This window comes from Thermomyces dupontii, assembly GCF_041956625.1.
Source record: "Thermomyces dupontii strain NRRL 2155 unplaced genomic scaffold VTN31scaffold_5, whole genome shotgun sequence".
Lineage (NCBI taxonomy): Eukaryota > Fungi > Ascomycota > Eurotiomycetes > Eurotiales > Trichocomaceae > Thermomyces > Thermomyces dupontii.
In genome coordinates, this window is record NW_027192311.1 from 1,032,257 (window position 1) to 1,047,906 (window position 15,650).

Consider the following 15,650-nt stretch of genomic DNA (forward strand, 5'->3'; position numbering starts at 1 on the left):
TTTTTTCTCTCCATGCGACTCTGCAAACGACCTTCACGGGCATTCCGATGGTAACGGTTACATACATGCACCTGACTGGGAAGCTATGGCCAAGTCCGAAGAAACATGGGGAAGCCGGAAGAGCGCTGATTGGCGGTCAGCAACCAGCATGGGAAATAGCGTTTGGCGATCCCCTGTCAATTTCCGGGGAAACAACTCGGCCAAATTAGGGTCAGGTCACTTCTCGATGGGGAAATCCGGAATGGCAAAAAACAGTTCACAACTGATGGCGTCAAAATCACCCCTGAGAGGGAAAAAAAAAAAAAAAAAAAGAAAGAAAAAAAAAAGAAGAAAGAAAAAGAAAAAGAAAAAAACCCGTTTCCGGTTGAGGAATGCGTTCAGGGAGTTAGATGGGATTTCGAAAACAAATCATCGATTCTCTCCATGCAGGTTTGGCATGTCCCTTGGAAGATTCGACGCCTTTTCTAGGATGACCGATGACGATAAGCACTGGGCCGAGGGACCCGTATGTACTCTGTAGTGCGCCAAGCGGCGACGGGTAAGTAGCTTACCGGTAACTTACCTTTCCCTAAACAGACCAGCAAAACACCTCCACTGCGAAGACAAGCTATGTGGCTAAATTATCCGCTCTACAGGGCCCGCTTGGACAGGATGAGTATCTCTCTGCTTTTGCTTGGAATTTCGATGGAATCCAGGGTCCATCGCAATGTGTTTTTTTTTTTTTCGGTCTCCCTCTCTACAGGTAGCCTATATAAATTACGAAGAAGTTCCCCCTCTCCCATAGTCCTCATCTCGTAAACTGGTGGCAGTTTCCCTGCTTCTGTCCGGCCAGTCATCGCTGCACGCAGCCAACGACACCATGAGGATCAGCGGGTGGCAGGTTACCCTGGCCGCCTTGTCAGGCGTCTATGGCCAGGTACGGTGTTTATATTGACGACAGTGCTGCTACTGTTGACTGCCGCTGATACCCATCGTCTATAGGAAGCTTACTCGCCGCCGAAATACCCCTCACCATGGGCCAACGGAGAGGGTGATTGGGCGATAGCGTATCAGAAAGCCGTCCAATTTGTTTCGCAGCTGAACCTGGCGGAGAAGGTCAATCTGACCACGGGGACTGGGTGAGTTCTCGATTTCTCGCCCTGGGATGCATGGAGGGAGGGAGCCCGTACTAATGGGGGTTGCGTGGTAGCTGGCAACTAGGGCAATGCGTTGGTGAGACTGGCAGCGTTCCTCGGCTGAACTTTCGTGGCCTCTGCTTGCAAGATGGCCCGCTGGGCATTCGCTTCGGTAAGTCGCCTTGCCCAAAAAAAAAAAAAAAAAATAACCGAGCTAACGGTGTCGTCCAACAGCCGATTACATCTCCGCATTCCCGGCCGGTATTAACGTCGGTGCCACCTGGGACCGAAAGCTGTCGTACCTGCGCGGAAAGGCCATGGGCGAGGAGAGCCGCGACAAGGGTATCGATGTCTTACTGGGCCCCTCAGCCGGGCCCCTGGGCAGATTCCCCGATGGTGGCCGCAACTGGGAGGGCTATTCACCGGATCCTGTGCTGTCTGGCATTTTGATGGCGGAAACGATCAAGGGCATCCAGGATGAAGGCATCATTGCCACCGCCAAGCACTACCTTCTCAACGAACAGGAACAGTTCCGTCAGGGTTCCGAAGACGGTTTTGAGGTTGCCGACGCGATCAGCGCCAACGTCGATGACAAGACTCTGCATGAGTTGTACCTTTGGCCCTTCGCCGATGCCGTCCGGGCTGGCGTCGGTTCCATCATGTGCTCCTACAACCAGATCAACAACAGCTACGGCTGTGGCAACAGCTATCTGCTCAACTACGTGCTCAAGGAGGAACTGGGCTTCCAGGGCTTTGTCATGAGCGACTGGGGCGCCCACCACAGCGGCGTCGGCAGTGCCATGGCCGGTCTGGACATGAGCATGCCGGGAGACATCACCTTCGACAGCGGCACCTCCTTCTGGGGCACCAATCTGACCGTGGCTGTTCTCAACGGAACCGTCCCGCAGTGGCGTGTCGATGACATGGCTGTCCGGATTCTGTCCGCATTCTATAAGGTTGGCCGGGACCAAGTCCAAATTCCCGTCAACTTCGATTCGTGGACCCGTGACACGGAAGGCCCCCTGCATTTCGTGGTCAACGAGACCTGGACAAAGATCAACGACCACGTCGATGTTCGCCGCGACCATGCCAAGATTGCTCGCCAAGTCGCTGCTGCCAGTGCTGTTCTTCTCAAGAATGTCGACGGAGCCCTCCCCCTGACCGGCAAGGAACGATTCGTCGGTGTATTTGGTGAAGACGCGGGCTCCAACCCTCTGGGTCCCAACGGCTGCCCGGACCGTGGGTGCGACAACGGAACCCTTGCCATGGGTTGGGGAAGTGGGACCGCGGACTTCCCGTACCTGATCACGCCCGAACAAGCCATTGGGGCAGAAGTCGTCAAAAACGGTGGCGTCTTTGCGGCCATCACCAGCGGAGGTGCCATCAAGGAGTCGAAGGACGTGGCCCGGCAAGCGGAGTAAGTAATCTCGTTTCTGGCAGTGGATGGAACTTCCGAGGCTAACTGCGGGGAAAAATAGCACTTGCCTCGTCTTTGGCAATGCCGACTCTGGAGAGGGTTACATCAGCGTTGATGGTAACGGTGGTGACCGCAATAACCTCACTCTGTGGCAGAACGCGGAGGCAATCATCGACGCCGTCGCCTCCGAGTGCAACAACACCATTGTCGTCCTGCACTCCGTCGGTCCGGTCGTCGTGGAAGACTGGGTCGAGCATCCCAACATCACCGCGGTTCTTTGGGCGGGTCTGCCGGGTCAGGAGAGCGGGAATGCCCTGGTCGATGTTCTTTATGGCAAGGTCAACCCCGGTGGGAAGACTCCATTTACCTGGGGCAAGTCTCGGAAGGACTGGGGCAATGAGATTGTCCGCACCCCCAACAACGGCGCCGGAGCTCCCCAGGACAACTTCTCGGATGGCATCTTCATCGACTACCGTCACTTCGACCAGGCTGACTTGACCCCGAGGTGGGAGTTTGGATTCGGGCTGAGCTACACCACCTTCAAATTCTCCGACCTGACCGTGGAACCGATCAATGCCCCGCCGTACACTCCGACTCAAGGCCACACCAAGCATGCGCCAACCTTTGGACGGACGGATGGGAAGCCCTCGGATTTCGTCTTCCCCGAAGACGAGATCCGTCGTATCCCGTTGTTCGTCTATCCGTACCTGAACTCGACCGATCTGGAGGAATCTGCCAACGACCCCGATTACGGTCTGCCGACAGAGGACTACGTGCCGGAGGGTGCGCTGGACTCCTCCCCTCAGCCCCTTCACCCGGCTGGTGGCGCTCCGGGTGGTAACCCTCGCCTCTATGACCCCGTTGCGCGGGTCAGTGTCACCGTGACCAACACAGGCAATGTCGCCGGCGACGAGGTTCCCCAAGTCTACGTCTCCCTCGGCGGCCCGGACGATGCGCCGAAGGTTCTCCGCGGCTTCGACCGCATCACCCTTCAGCCGGGTGAGTCTAAGAGATGGACCGTCGAGCTGACTCGCCGCGATGTTTCCAACTGGGACGTGGCGAGCCAGAACTGGGTGGTCACGGAGCATCCTAAGCGTGTCTTTGTCGGCAATTCTTCGCGCAACCTGCCGCTGCAGGCGCCTCTGAATCTGTCTATACAGTGAGCCTACTACTGTACTTATTGGTAATCTTTCGTTCTCCTTTCCTTACAGTTCAGCCTGTGTTGCGACAACATGCATTTGCCATTTGGGACGTGGATGATCAAAAGGTGATTCGATTCAATGCATTCTTTGGTGTAGTTAATGTGTTAGTGGAGTACGAATATTTTAAAACTTGTGATTCCTGATTGTTCACTTGGGGACCACATCCTCTGAAGATGCAGATCTGACTCTCAGACGTGACCTAACCCTATCGACGAGACGAGATCAATTGAATGAGCCCAGGTAAGATAGGTCATGACCTGTGTGAAAATCATTGTCCCTCAACCCTCCAGAAATCTCAAGCCTGAGAAAGTCCACCCCTGCACAAGGAAATATTCGAAGACGTCCGAAGGTCACGATACAAAACCTCCCATGACTAACTTTTATACCCAATCTGCTATTTACATACACCGTGGTCGATTCTTGGGACGTTGACCGTAGACGACATAGCTGAGGGTGTCATTCCTGGTTTAGTTTGATCTCAATAGTAATAGGCCTACCTAGTAGAAGTATATAGCTGTGGTGCGTGTAACTATGGAACCTGCTACTGCTGACTGCCTACATAATAGATTCATGTTGATCTGTGTGGCCATATCTTTCGGACCCCTTCCCTCGCGTCATTGGCCATTTTGGACAGGCTGTCAAGATCTCTCTTAGAGTTCAACTGCCAACATACTGATTTGACATGAAGAAAACCGTTTGAAATAGCGCCTATGCTAGGTAAATGCTGCAAGGTCGAAACGCATTTTCCTTTTTTTCTTCAAGAGTGCCAGGATGTTTCTGGCCTTCGAATTACTTGCTATTTGGCAAACTTGTATCCACTGTCAATTGCTTTCCGACTATCCTTCAATTACCTGCTCGACAGTTGCAATCCACGTCCTGCTGGATTAGTACATGATATTATGTAGATGTGTCCATCTCAGACTCCACCTCGATCAATTTTCGGGACGCTGGCCATAGACGACGCAACTGCGGGTGTTATTCGTAGTTAGTTCTATATCAAGTAGAAGGCAACATTGCTCAGAAGCTACGGGGATACTCACAAGTTGTGCATCATATGAATGTCGCGCTTCCGGCCGTCGGCGCGAGCCTTGCTGGCAAGAACCGTTACTTCCTCTTTGGTCCAATTCTTGTACCGCGTTAGAACAGCCAGAGCCACGGCCTCGAAGCCGTTCGTTTCGCCCTGAGCCTGGTTCCAGGCGCCAAGTTTCTTCTGTGCAAAGGTGTCAGCGCTAGATTGTTCACTCATTTACTCTTTGGAGAGAAGGGGAAACTGACAAGGTGGGGATCCTTTGGCCAAACACCGTAGGGAATGACAAATTTCTCCACGTGGATGTTAACGAAGCCAGCGTCCTTGAACCACTGCTCCAGCTTGATCCCGGGACGGACCTCGTATCCAGCATCCTCGAACGCGCCGATGATTTCGTTGTAGTACTGTTGGAGCGCGGTGCCATCGAGACTGCCGTCTGGAGAAAAGGGGCGGATATCCCAATCCTGGAATTCAACCCAGCCGCCGGGCTTGACTGATCTATTATCTGTTAGGGAGCCGAAAATAAGACAGGGAAAGGTTCCAGAGACATACCGGTAGCACTGTTTGATTAGCTTGCCAAAATCCTTGATCGAGAGCGCCAGGAATCGCGCGTGGATAAAGTCGAATGGCTTGCTCTCGTATGCCCATTCTGATTCAATATCATCCACCAGGAACTTCAAGTTCGGAGGAACCCTGCCAAAGCCAGTCAGTCGAGCGACTTTACTACCAGACTCTAGGCAAGACTGACAAAGTCGGCTGGATGGGACTCAAGTCACAACCGATGACCTAAAACAAACAGATCCAGTCTCAGCATTCTGTCCACCGGGGATCGCTCCTGATAGTCCTTTTATTTACCTCTGCTTGGGGGTGTTGGTCCGCTACGATAAATCAGCATGCGTATCCTCAATCGGCCAACCTCAGCAAACAAACTCACCAAAATCAATGGCCCAGATACCTGTGCCAGTTGCCAGGTCAATCACCCGCTGTGGATTCATGATCGGTGCCAGATAGAGCTTCCGATGCAACATCACGAGACACATCTCGTGCACCATATCTAGGCGGTCGTTTTCCAATTCATCGTTGGGGAGCAGGTACGCTAGAAAATAACGATCAGTTTACAGATCCGGAGATCAGGCAAGAAGAGGTCAGGTCGTACACCCATCCCGGAATTTGTGGTAGCGACGGCCATTCTCATGGCGGTACTCGAGCACCGACGAGGTCAGCGATGCGCTGTATGACGATCTATATGTCGAATAACTTGCGTGAGCATGCTTTTCGAATCCGCAGCGCCATGGCGATCCGTCACGTACAGTTCATCTCATCTCCATAAGATGAGTCATTCTCATACTGTGTGGCTCAGGTAAGCAAGGTGCTCTGATTTACCGTAATGGAAGGACCTCGTACTGAGGTATCCACTTCAACATTTGTCGGGGGATTGTTGCTGGTGGTCTGTTCCCGAGCGAACTGTTCCGTCATGGCGAAATGTGATGGAGTAATCCTTCGTCGAAACTCAGGTAGATTGATGATGGACTGATCACACGATCAAGATCAAGTACTACTATTGTATGACCTTAAGGGTCTTGATATGCAGGACCACTTCGAACGGTATCCAAGAGCTGGTCGCAACGGTCAGCAGGGATTTTGTAACTTCAAGTTCGTTCTGTGGCCAGCGGTTGGTAGCCCTGCTCACCATTATATATATGCGCAAGTGGATAAACTTTGGGATCAAGCTCTTGGACTGCACTGCTGCATCTGCGCCAGAACGGTAGGTAACCGAGGCGGCCACCTGTTGGGGGACACGCCACACGGTGACAGGGGTCTGCGAAATGCCGAAATGGAGCCAACATGTCCGAGCGTTGCTCGAGCGTGTTAAGCATCCGGAGCATTCAACCTGACTCCAAGGTGGACTGGCTGCTGCATGATCTGCCATCTGCACGTCTCTTTGCAGATCATTCCGTCTGCCAATCAGCGCTTCCGGGTCGACACCTTCCTGCTTCCCCGGCGGCCCGACCCTGAACTCAGAGCTTATTCCGGAGTCCTCGGTATAATAAAGTGAGCGCAATGGTCCGAAGGCCGTGGGGAGGGATGGATCAATAGGCTCGCGGTACGAATACTCGTAGTTTGTCCTGGCACTACTATGTACTCCGTAGTAGGCCTAACCGTATTAGTGGAATGTTGGGATGCGAGAGAGTTGGCCAGTCACTCCTTCTTGCACACACCGTTAGGCTTAGATGGGTCAAACTTGCGATGGCTACTGTCAGCTACTGTTCAATCGGACACTGAAGGACTTAAATAAGACGTCTACTGTTGGTCAGTGTCGGTCGCCGTTCAGTTGCCTCTTCAGTTTGGAAGTCTTCCACACCGTTAAAGTTCATCACTCCCGCCAAGAACACTTGAAGGAATCGCCAGGAGAAGGGGTTACGGGTAACCAACCTCCTCGTATTAATAGCAGCCTAGTGGCACTAATAGACAAACCCCCGTCCCTCCCCCGTCGGTCAGGAATTAGGGCTCAACCCCACCACGTGCACGCCAAACCAGGGAGGGCCAGAGCCGCCGGTTTCTGAGTATACTCCATACATCCGTGCATCGTGTGCCGACTATTCCGTACAACGGTGCACTCGTACATATGAAATCCTGTCCCATATACTCGGAGGGCTCGAGATCATCCTACAACAACCTCATCAATGTCGGCATAACGTCGATGGACCCTGAACAAAACATACTAGTATGTATTCAGGCGACAGGTGAGCTCTTAAAGCTGGTAGGCCAAATGAATCAGAGGAATTTCTCAAACTCCTAGGAGCTCATCGTCACTCCTCTCCAGTTGACGACGGCGCCAGTTTTCCTCCAAACGCTGCTCCAACAACTTGGGGTTGCTCAAGTAGCTCTACTGTTCCGCCTGTTTCTCCTCATCGCGAGAGCCTTCTTTCGCTCACGCGCTTTCTCCCGCCGCCCGATATGTTCTGCTTCGTAAGCCGACGCAGTTCTGGAGGACGCCCAGGCCCTCGACGCACTTCATCAGACGCTGCGGATTTTGCGGCAGCAGGCATTTGCGTGCGCTGATCCGGGACGAGGTTTTCCTTCCGAATTGGATAGAGTACCTTCCTGTAGAGATGCGCCTGTCGGAGCGAATGCATGTACAAATCTTGTCGTCGAGGTTGACGAGGTGAGCTTGGGGGGTTGCTGGTGAAGCTCGCCAACGCTAATGTCTACGATAAGCGGTGGACAGTGAACGTCCGGGATAATTGCCTCTGGTGGCAGAGGTGGCCCCAGGCGTAATCTGTGAAGACCCAATTGTTTGGGGTGGCTGCCGGGTCTCGGAATTCTATGAAGTTCACACGGACATGAACTCAGATGTTTTGGCTGCAGAACGGTATGTGAGGATGTTGATGAGCGATCCTAGGGTTTTAGCGACTTCCATGCAGATGGGAGCCCTTGTCGCCCACTTGGCTCTCACTGAATTGATGGCGGCCCTCAACCCCTTACCCGTGTTGCTTCTGCATCATAGACTTCCGCTGTCGGCACCGGGATGTGACCGTTTTTCCACCACCGAGTGTTCTCTGCTCCAGCCGATCGGTTGAAACCGTTGGTGGCCGATCTGACGGTGAACAGTGAACACTATTAGGATTGTATGTCCAGGGGGTTTAGTTCCTGGGGGCTCTGGACTCAAGAGCTATTTTTTGAACTTTGTTCTACGACTTCGGAGTACCAGTACCCGTGCTCCAGGGACGCACCCACACGTTCGTACGGAGAAGTGAGGACGGAGTAGGGGTAGGGTAGGCCTAATCCTATTTGGGTTTAGCAGATACTTTTAGCACGCCTTAACCAAAAATGTCAATCCTAAACCTTAACTTCAGGTTGGTCTTGCGCCGGTGACCGTTTACGAATCAACAAATGAGCGCTCCGACTTAGTCGCAGTGACATTGAAAGCGACGTCACAGAATCATTCAAGGACATTTCGAAACGTCAATCCCACATTGGTTACCTTCTGGATTGTTACCTTCGTCCTGTAGTTCGAGCAAAGTTGTTTATCGTTTGATCGGCTTTACCAGGTCCATCTGCGCTAGATTATCCCTTGTCTCGCTGTCATCAAACCAATGTTATGACCAGCAGGAACCATCTGCACCAGTTCTGTAGTGGCCAGGCACGATGTCGCAATCACCGGCCCTGGTTCTCCTGGTGTATCCCATCACCCTGGTGATCGGGTCAATATTTTCCGTTATATCCCCGGTCGCACGCCCATCGCGGACGACAACGACGACGACGGACGACCAAGGACCCACGCCTCCCGTGAATTACTTCGCGCGCAAGGACAACGTGTTCAACGTATACTTTGTCAAGATCGGGTGGGCATGGACGACACTTGCCTTCGCGGTCCTGCTGCTCACGCAGCCGTACTTCGTCTCACGGTCGACACCGGCACAGTTCCGGGCGCGGAGAGCGCTCAAGGCGGTCCTGCGCTATGCATTGGTTACAGCGGCCTGGTTTGTGACCACACAGAGGTTCTTCGGGCCCCCGATTATTGATCGTGCGTTTGTGTTGACGGGCGGGAAATGCGAGCGGGTGCTGAAATCCGGCCCTGCTACAACGATGGTGCCTGGCGGTGATGGTCTGGCGAAGGAGAAAGACAACACGTGGGATGAGTTCAAGAATATCATGACCGGGGCGGCGTGTAAGGCCGCAGGTGGTGCGTGGAAGGGCGGCCATGATGTCAGCGGACATGTCTTTATGTTGGTTCTGGCGAGCGCGTTCCTGGCCTTTGAGGCTCTCGGCGCGGCGAAGTCGGTTCCGGTGCGTGACGGTACAACTACAAGCGATGGCGGCGATGAAAGGCCAAAGGGTACAACTACTAGAAACGAGCTGGATGATTCATCATCGGCCTCTGCTGCCGCTTCTGCTATAGTTGAGCGTGCAGATGTGCCGCTGGCCGGCCGGCCGCTCAGGGTATGGGCCCAAAGATATGTCTGGGTTGTTGTTGCTCTGAGCTGGTGGATGCTGTTTATGACAGCCATTTGGTTCCATACATGGATTGAAAAGGTATGCGAGTCCGGCTACGGAGCGATTAAATTGCCTTTGCTAACGAAGCTACAGTTGTCCGGCCTCTTGCTTTCTATCAGTGTTGTGTACTGTACGTATATTCTACCCCGGCGATGTGGTTCTTGGAGGAGCATAATCGGGATACCTGGCGAATGATTGTTTAATCTTTGGCGTTCATTATTGTATTGTATTAATATAGATACCGGTTGAAGGTTAGATTCACATCTCGACTACAGTACCTACGCTACGGCACAGTCTGGGGCTCCGGCCCAAGGTATCCCGACCTGAAGGCTGGACGCGAATCAGTTGATTGACCGCTCGCTCCCAAGGTTGAAGAGCTCACCTCCCGGTATCAAAGCAGACGCATACATGACTCTCGTGATGGGCCGCAGGTCATTGACGTCCAGCGGTTTTTCTTCCTTGGAAAAGGACATCTCCATGTAGGGTTCCCATGATTCCAGGATGGAATCTGCATACGACTTGAGGTCCACCACTCGTTTGTTGTCCATGGTTTTGTCCATGTAGCAGCCAATGCCCATGCAGGTGCCGAATTCCCGAAACGCGAGACGGTACCTGATGTTGCGGGCGAGATAGCGGTCAATCTCAAACAGCTCATCTGGAGTCATGCATCAGATTTCACGAGAATTATATAAAAAGAAGTGAGAGGAGGTTTGATGTACAAATCTGCTCGAAACACCGTCCCGCCAATTTCGTGGCCCAGGACTCGCAGTCGGCAAACCAGTGCGCGGTCCACAGAGTCATGCCTAAATCTAGCGGATCTGTCGAAACAAAGTGCTCGCCCTTGCGCTCCATAACCCGCTTGTAGTCGGAAATCTCCTCGTCAAGAACGGCGCCGTCGCGCGCCTCCAGGGCCGACGCCTGGAGCAGCCGGAATACGACATACCCATCGATGGGGTCGAGATTGCCCTCCGAAGGGACTAGCGCCGTTGCCAGATCCATGCTCATTTTCCAAACCATCCGGGGACGGGTCGACTGGCGGTTGACGAAAAACCGCGGGTGGATTGCGCGCGCCAGCGCCACGGCCTGCCGGTTGTACGTCGGATCCCCCGTCGCCAGTGACAGCCGGTTCAGCGCAAACATCCAGATCGTCAGGTAGTGGTGGTATTGCCCGTCGCAATCCGTGCCGGTCTCCTCCATCTTGCCGATCCGCAGGCCGCCGCCTAGCGGGTTTTCGTCCGTGGCGCCGGGAAGCCGGGACCTGCCGTCACGGGTGTGGCCCAGCACGTCGTGCACCGTGGCGGCCAGCCGTCGCGCAAGGCTCAAATACTTGTCCGTTTGTTCCTGGCGGGTCGTCGCCCCCGGCGGCATCGCTCGCCGCCTTTCCTCGTGTAGGGTGAGGAAGTTGATGACGCCGAACGCGTCCGTCCAGAGATAGCGGCCGCGGTGGCCCCCGGATTTTTCCGGGGGAGTCCACTGCTCGGGATCCTTAATGTCGTCAAAACTGCCGTAGACGGACTCCATCGCTCGCTGGAATCGGTCCAGCTTGGCTTGGCTGGTCTGGGGAGGTCCGTCCGGCATACTGATAGCTTCCTTCACGTTGGCGGTCATGATGTGTGTACTAGTGGTGTATCGTAGACTTGATTCACTTCTCAGATTCAGTAATCCGTGCCTGAGAGCGTGTCCTGGAGACCTGACCAGCCATATGTTGTGCTCCTGTTGGCGCTCTGTTTCTTCGCTTCTTAACTTCCGGTCAGCTTGTTCATTTTTTGTGACTGATTGGTGCTCGCGATGCCTCGTGCAATTTTATGAAGTCACAATGACCGTTGTTCCTTGTTTGGAGACGCAGCTCGATGAAATCATAATTAGACCCGTCGACAGAAAAACATATCAGCTGTGGCGTTGATAGGGGCAACCTAGATGATATGGGTAGACTCGATCAAAAGTCATCACTGTAAATCAGGAATCGGGAATCCCGTCCATCTATTGTGACAGTTAGATGAGATTCTTCCGGACCATGGCTAACACCACCCTGACGCAAGTGATGCAGGCAGCGGCCCATCCGCTGCCAGACATCTCCGACCCGCTCTTCGGGCGCAAGTTCGACACGTTTCGCAATCACAAGGTCGTCCTGCTTGGGGACGGAAGTCATGGCACATCCGAGTTCTACCGCGCACGCGCCGAGATCACCAAGCATCTGGTTGACGAGCATGGCTTCACCATGGTCTGCCTCGAGGCCGACTGGCCTGATGCCGAGTCTCTGGATCGCTACGTCCGCCTGCGTCCGGGCCCTAAGGGGCGCATTGGCGGCAAGTCCAAGATCGAACCCTTCAAGCGCTTCCCAACCTGGATGTGGCGCAACCGCGAAATGCAGGAGCTGGTTGAGTGGATGCGCGACCGAAATGCCAAAGTGCCCTACGAGGAACGCGTGGGCATCTACGGCCTGGATCTCTACAGCATGGGCAATTCCATCCAGGCGGTGATCGAGTATCTGGACCGAGTCGATCCCGACGCCGCCAAGGTGGCTCGGCAGAGGTATGGATGTCTGTCTCCATGGGTCGAGGACCCGGCCGCCTACGGACTGGCGTCCCTACGCGGCCTCGAGGACTGCGAGACGCGGGTCATCAAGATGCTGCGTGATATCCTCGAGAAACGCCTTGCGTACGCCGCAGACGAGCATGACGGGGAAGAATTTCACAGCACGGAGCAAAACGCCTACGTTGTGCGCGATGCGGAACGGTACTACAAGTCCATGTACTACAGTTCCGCCAGCTCGTGGACTCTGCGCGACACGCACATGATTGAAACTTTGCAGCGGTTGCTGCGAATCAAGCCGGAGAACAGCAAGGCCATCATCTGGGCGCACAACTCCCACATTGGCGACGCGCGATACACCGCCATGGGCCTCCGTCGTGATGAGGTCAATATCGGCCAGCTCTGCCGCGAGAGATTCGGTCGCGACAACGTTGCCCTCATCGGTTGCGGTACGCACACCGGCACTGTCGCCGCTGCCCACGAGTGGGACGATGATATGGAGGTGATGAGGGTCAATCCTTCACGCCCGGATAGTTGGGAGTACGTCGCCCACAGCACTGGAATTCCCAGCTTCGTGCTGGATCTCCGACCGGGTCACGCAGACCCGGCTCTTCGCAAGGCCATTGCGGAGGAGTCACCGCGACTGGAGCGATTCATCGGCGTGATCTATCGGCCGGAAACGGAAAGGATGTCCCATTATTCCCAGGCACATCTGCACAATCAGTTGGACGCGTACGTTTGGTTTGATCGGACCTCGGCCGTCCAGCCTCTGGAGAAGATCCAGCCAGCGACGCCGCTGGGGAGAGAAGAGACGTATCCTTTTGGACTGTAGATAGTATTGAATTGGAATGCAATAGAAGCCCATTCTCGGCTGCAGGCAGATCCAAGCAGCTTCTCGACGGGAGGCACCGAGGCTGGCTGACGAGTTTCTGCCTCTCTGATTACATAAGCACCGGCTCGGAGTTTTGACGTCACCGGGGGACCCATCGTGTTTGTTTACAACCGCGCTTTTTTTTTTTGTTGTTTATACTCCGTTTAACTACACCGACCGCTGACTCTTGCTCCCCACTCAACCACCGACTTGATTCCCGTCAGAACGCGGCATATTTCACACTGTATCACTGGAACTCTTGATTACCCCAAGCGTCTCCAGTCTGGTGAACGGGCGAAATGGAGCTTCGTCGGTCTGCCCGGCTGCGAGGCAGGACTCCAGCCACGGAGGTAGGTGTTTTCAGGTTGAAATCTGTTCACAGATTTGCGCCCACGCTGACTTATCCTTCTTACAACAGTCCTCGGTTGAGCCTGAGCCTGCTCCTTCCAAGCTCCCCTCTGTGGAAGAGCAGCCAAAAACTCCCAAGAAGAACTCTTCTCGAAAGAAGAACACGAAACCATCCACGCCCTGCAATTCCTCTGCCGGTGAACAATCTGCCCCCTCTCCCGGAACGAAGACGCCTGTAAAAACACCCGTCACAACACCAGTAAAGACACCACCAGTGGGAGACGCGCGTCCAGCACACAGCGAGATGCATCCCAGCAAGGTGCGGCAGAGCACCTCCCGACAGCCAGATTCAGGCCTCGTCCTGGGGTTCAAACCCATGAGACGCGACTCGAATGGAAACATTATCAAAGAAACTGCCGCGACCGACACTCCCTCCAAAGTCAATGGGTCCCCGGCAGGCAGTTTGATCAGTCCAAAGTTCGACTTTCAGTTTGACGAGTCGCAACTGAGCGAGGAAGCGCGAAAGCTGATGGAAAGTGTGCGCGGCGATGTTGCCAGAATCAAAGCCCAGATGATCCTGGATCGCAACGAGCAGAAGCGCAAGGAGGCCGAGGCGGGTGACTCCCAGGAGCAAGCACGGAAGATTGCGACACCGAGGAGCCGTTTTAGCGAAGCTCATAGGAAGGAGTTCGCAAAAATGCCCTCTATTTTGACACATTGGTCTCTCATTCGATCGAAGGTCGCTCAGTCCAAGGCCGTCGAAAATTCCCTGAAACGGAAGATCTCCAAGGCCGATCTGGACGACCCTCCGGCCCAGACGTCGCCTTCCAAGACCCCAACAGACGGAGCCAAACGCGTGAAGCGGTCCGATACGGACGATGCATCTGCGACCCGACCCCGGCCAGATGAGTCCAGCAGCCCGAAGAAATCTGCCATCCCTAAACCCAAGATCGCTGCGCGATCAAGCACTTTGATGACTCCGACAAAGGCATCGTCGGCACGGGCGGTGTCCGCGAAGCCGTCCAGGACGTCGATGATACCGTCGCTCAAGACCTCTCCGTCCCGCATCCCGACGCCGCGACCGCCTCAATCCGAAAGAGTCAAGAAAACGGTTTCAAGCACGAGTCCGCTGAAATCGATTCTCAGGCCACATCGACCTCTGTTTTCGACGGACCCAGAGAAGCTCGCGGCTGGCACGCATGTGGCGCCGCCTACTGGTTTCAATCCAGACATCGACCTCTCTGGTGCCCCGAGCGCATCGTTTGAGCCTCCGCCAACTCCGTCGCCCAAAAAGCGGGTTGAATTCAGCCCATCTACAAAATCTTGCTTTGATATCGCACAGGAAACTCCGTCACCAGCCAGATTTACTTCACTTCCTGCTGATGACAATTCCTCTGACGTTGTGTACCCGAGCCTTCCATCCATTCCCTCGGAAGAAGAGGACAAGACCGCTGGCACGCCTACCATTCGTCGTGTCCGGGAATCGGACAGCGAGGATAAGCGTCCACAGAACCTGCCGGCTGTGCTGCATGGCCTATCGAACAAGAAGCGACTGAAAGAGGGAGTCACAGCGCGCAGCAGTATCGCCGACAAGCCCAAGTCGCCTGTCCGCGCTGCAGCACGCAGCGGTTTATTCACCAACACGCCGTCCACTCCTCAGGGCACTATCAACAAGAAGCGACGCCGCGAGGATGACGACGACAGTTCTGCCAAAGACAGAGAAAACATTCCGCCCAATGACGAAGCGAAACGCAGTTCCAAGAAGCTGAAGCCCACCGTGAGTGTGTCGCCTCTGAAGAAGAGCACGGCCGCGACCCCATACCGGACTCCAGTGAAACCTGCTCCGACAGCAACACCGCGCAGCACGACTGGCACTCGCCCCGCCGCAACACCGAGCTCCGCCAGGAAGGGCGTTCTGACGATGAGCAGACTCAACATGCTAGCGACGCCGAAGTATCGACGCGAGAAACATGCCGCTTAAATTGATCCACAATCGACCTTTTGCTATATATACCGATGCTCACGTCGGGCGTGAATGGGAGCTGCTCTTGTGCTATAGCTGTTGGGTGTTTGGCGTTGTGCTGGAAGATCTCTGCGAGCCGAGACCTGGCTTTCCTTGAAGTTCGAGGACTAGGGAAAT

The 15,650-nt window shown here is 54.5% G+C and overlaps 6 protein-coding genes across 6 annotated transcripts; 4 read left to right on the top strand and 2 right to left on the bottom strand.

The window, feature by feature from the left end:
- Positions 1 to 859: 859 nt before the first annotated feature.
- On the top strand, positions 860 to 3,695 carry VTN31DRAFT_5652 (uncharacterized protein; the record flags this gene model as incomplete). The annotated part of the gene is made up of 5 exons (XM_069406175.1): positions 860 to 916; positions 982 to 1,118; positions 1,190 to 1,287; positions 1,350 to 2,532; positions 2,594 to 3,695. The coding sequence occupies 5 exons, from the start codon at positions 860 to 862 to the stop codon at positions 3,693 to 3,695; spliced, it is 2,577 nt and encodes an 858-aa protein (XP_069259809.1).
- A 971-nt stretch (positions 3,696 to 4,666) lies between these two features.
- Positions 4,667 to 6,237, bottom strand: VTN31DRAFT_5653 (uncharacterized protein; the record flags this gene model as incomplete). The annotated part of the gene is made up of 10 exons (XM_069406176.1): positions 4,667 to 4,700; positions 4,775 to 4,944; positions 5,010 to 5,259; positions 5,314 to 5,454; positions 5,510 to 5,547; positions 5,617 to 5,639; positions 5,696 to 5,857; positions 5,918 to 6,003; positions 6,068 to 6,108; positions 6,166 to 6,237. The coding sequence occupies 10 exons, from the start codon at positions 6,235 to 6,237 to the stop codon at positions 4,667 to 4,669; spliced, it is 1,017 nt and encodes a 338-aa protein (XP_069259810.1).
- A 2,673-nt stretch (positions 6,238 to 8,910) lies between these two features.
- On the top strand, positions 8,911 to 9,954 carry VTN31DRAFT_5654 (uncharacterized protein; the record flags this gene model as incomplete). Its single annotated transcript, XM_069406177.1, has 2 exons — positions 8,911 to 9,798; positions 9,853 to 9,954. 2 exons carry the CDS (start codon positions 8,911 to 8,913, stop codon positions 9,952 to 9,954), a joined length of 990 nt encoding a protein of 329 aa, XP_069259811.1.
- An 88-nt stretch (positions 9,955 to 10,042) lies between these two features.
- On the bottom strand, positions 10,043 to 11,337 carry VTN31DRAFT_5655 (uncharacterized protein; the record flags this gene model as incomplete). The annotated part of the gene is made up of 3 exons (XM_069406178.1): positions 10,043 to 10,089; positions 10,142 to 10,414; positions 10,479 to 11,337. 3 exons carry the CDS (start codon positions 11,335 to 11,337, stop codon positions 10,043 to 10,045), a joined length of 1,179 nt encoding a protein of 392 aa, XP_069259812.1.
- Positions 11,338 to 11,773: 436 nt separating this feature from the next.
- On the top strand, positions 11,774 to 13,123 carry VTN31DRAFT_5656 (uncharacterized protein; the record flags this gene model as incomplete). Its single annotated transcript, XM_069406179.1, has 1 exon — positions 11,774 to 13,123. One exon carries the CDS (start codon positions 11,774 to 11,776, stop codon positions 13,121 to 13,123), a length of 1,350 nt encoding a protein of 449 aa, XP_069259813.1.
- Positions 13,124 to 13,461: 338 nt separating this feature from the next.
- Positions 13,462 to 15,491, top strand: VTN31DRAFT_5657 (uncharacterized protein; the record flags this gene model as incomplete). The annotated part of the gene is made up of 2 exons (XM_069406180.1): positions 13,462 to 13,512; positions 13,581 to 15,491. 2 exons carry the CDS (start codon positions 13,462 to 13,464, stop codon positions 15,489 to 15,491), a joined length of 1,962 nt encoding a protein of 653 aa, XP_069259814.1.
- Positions 15,492 to 15,650: the final 159 nt, after the last annotated feature.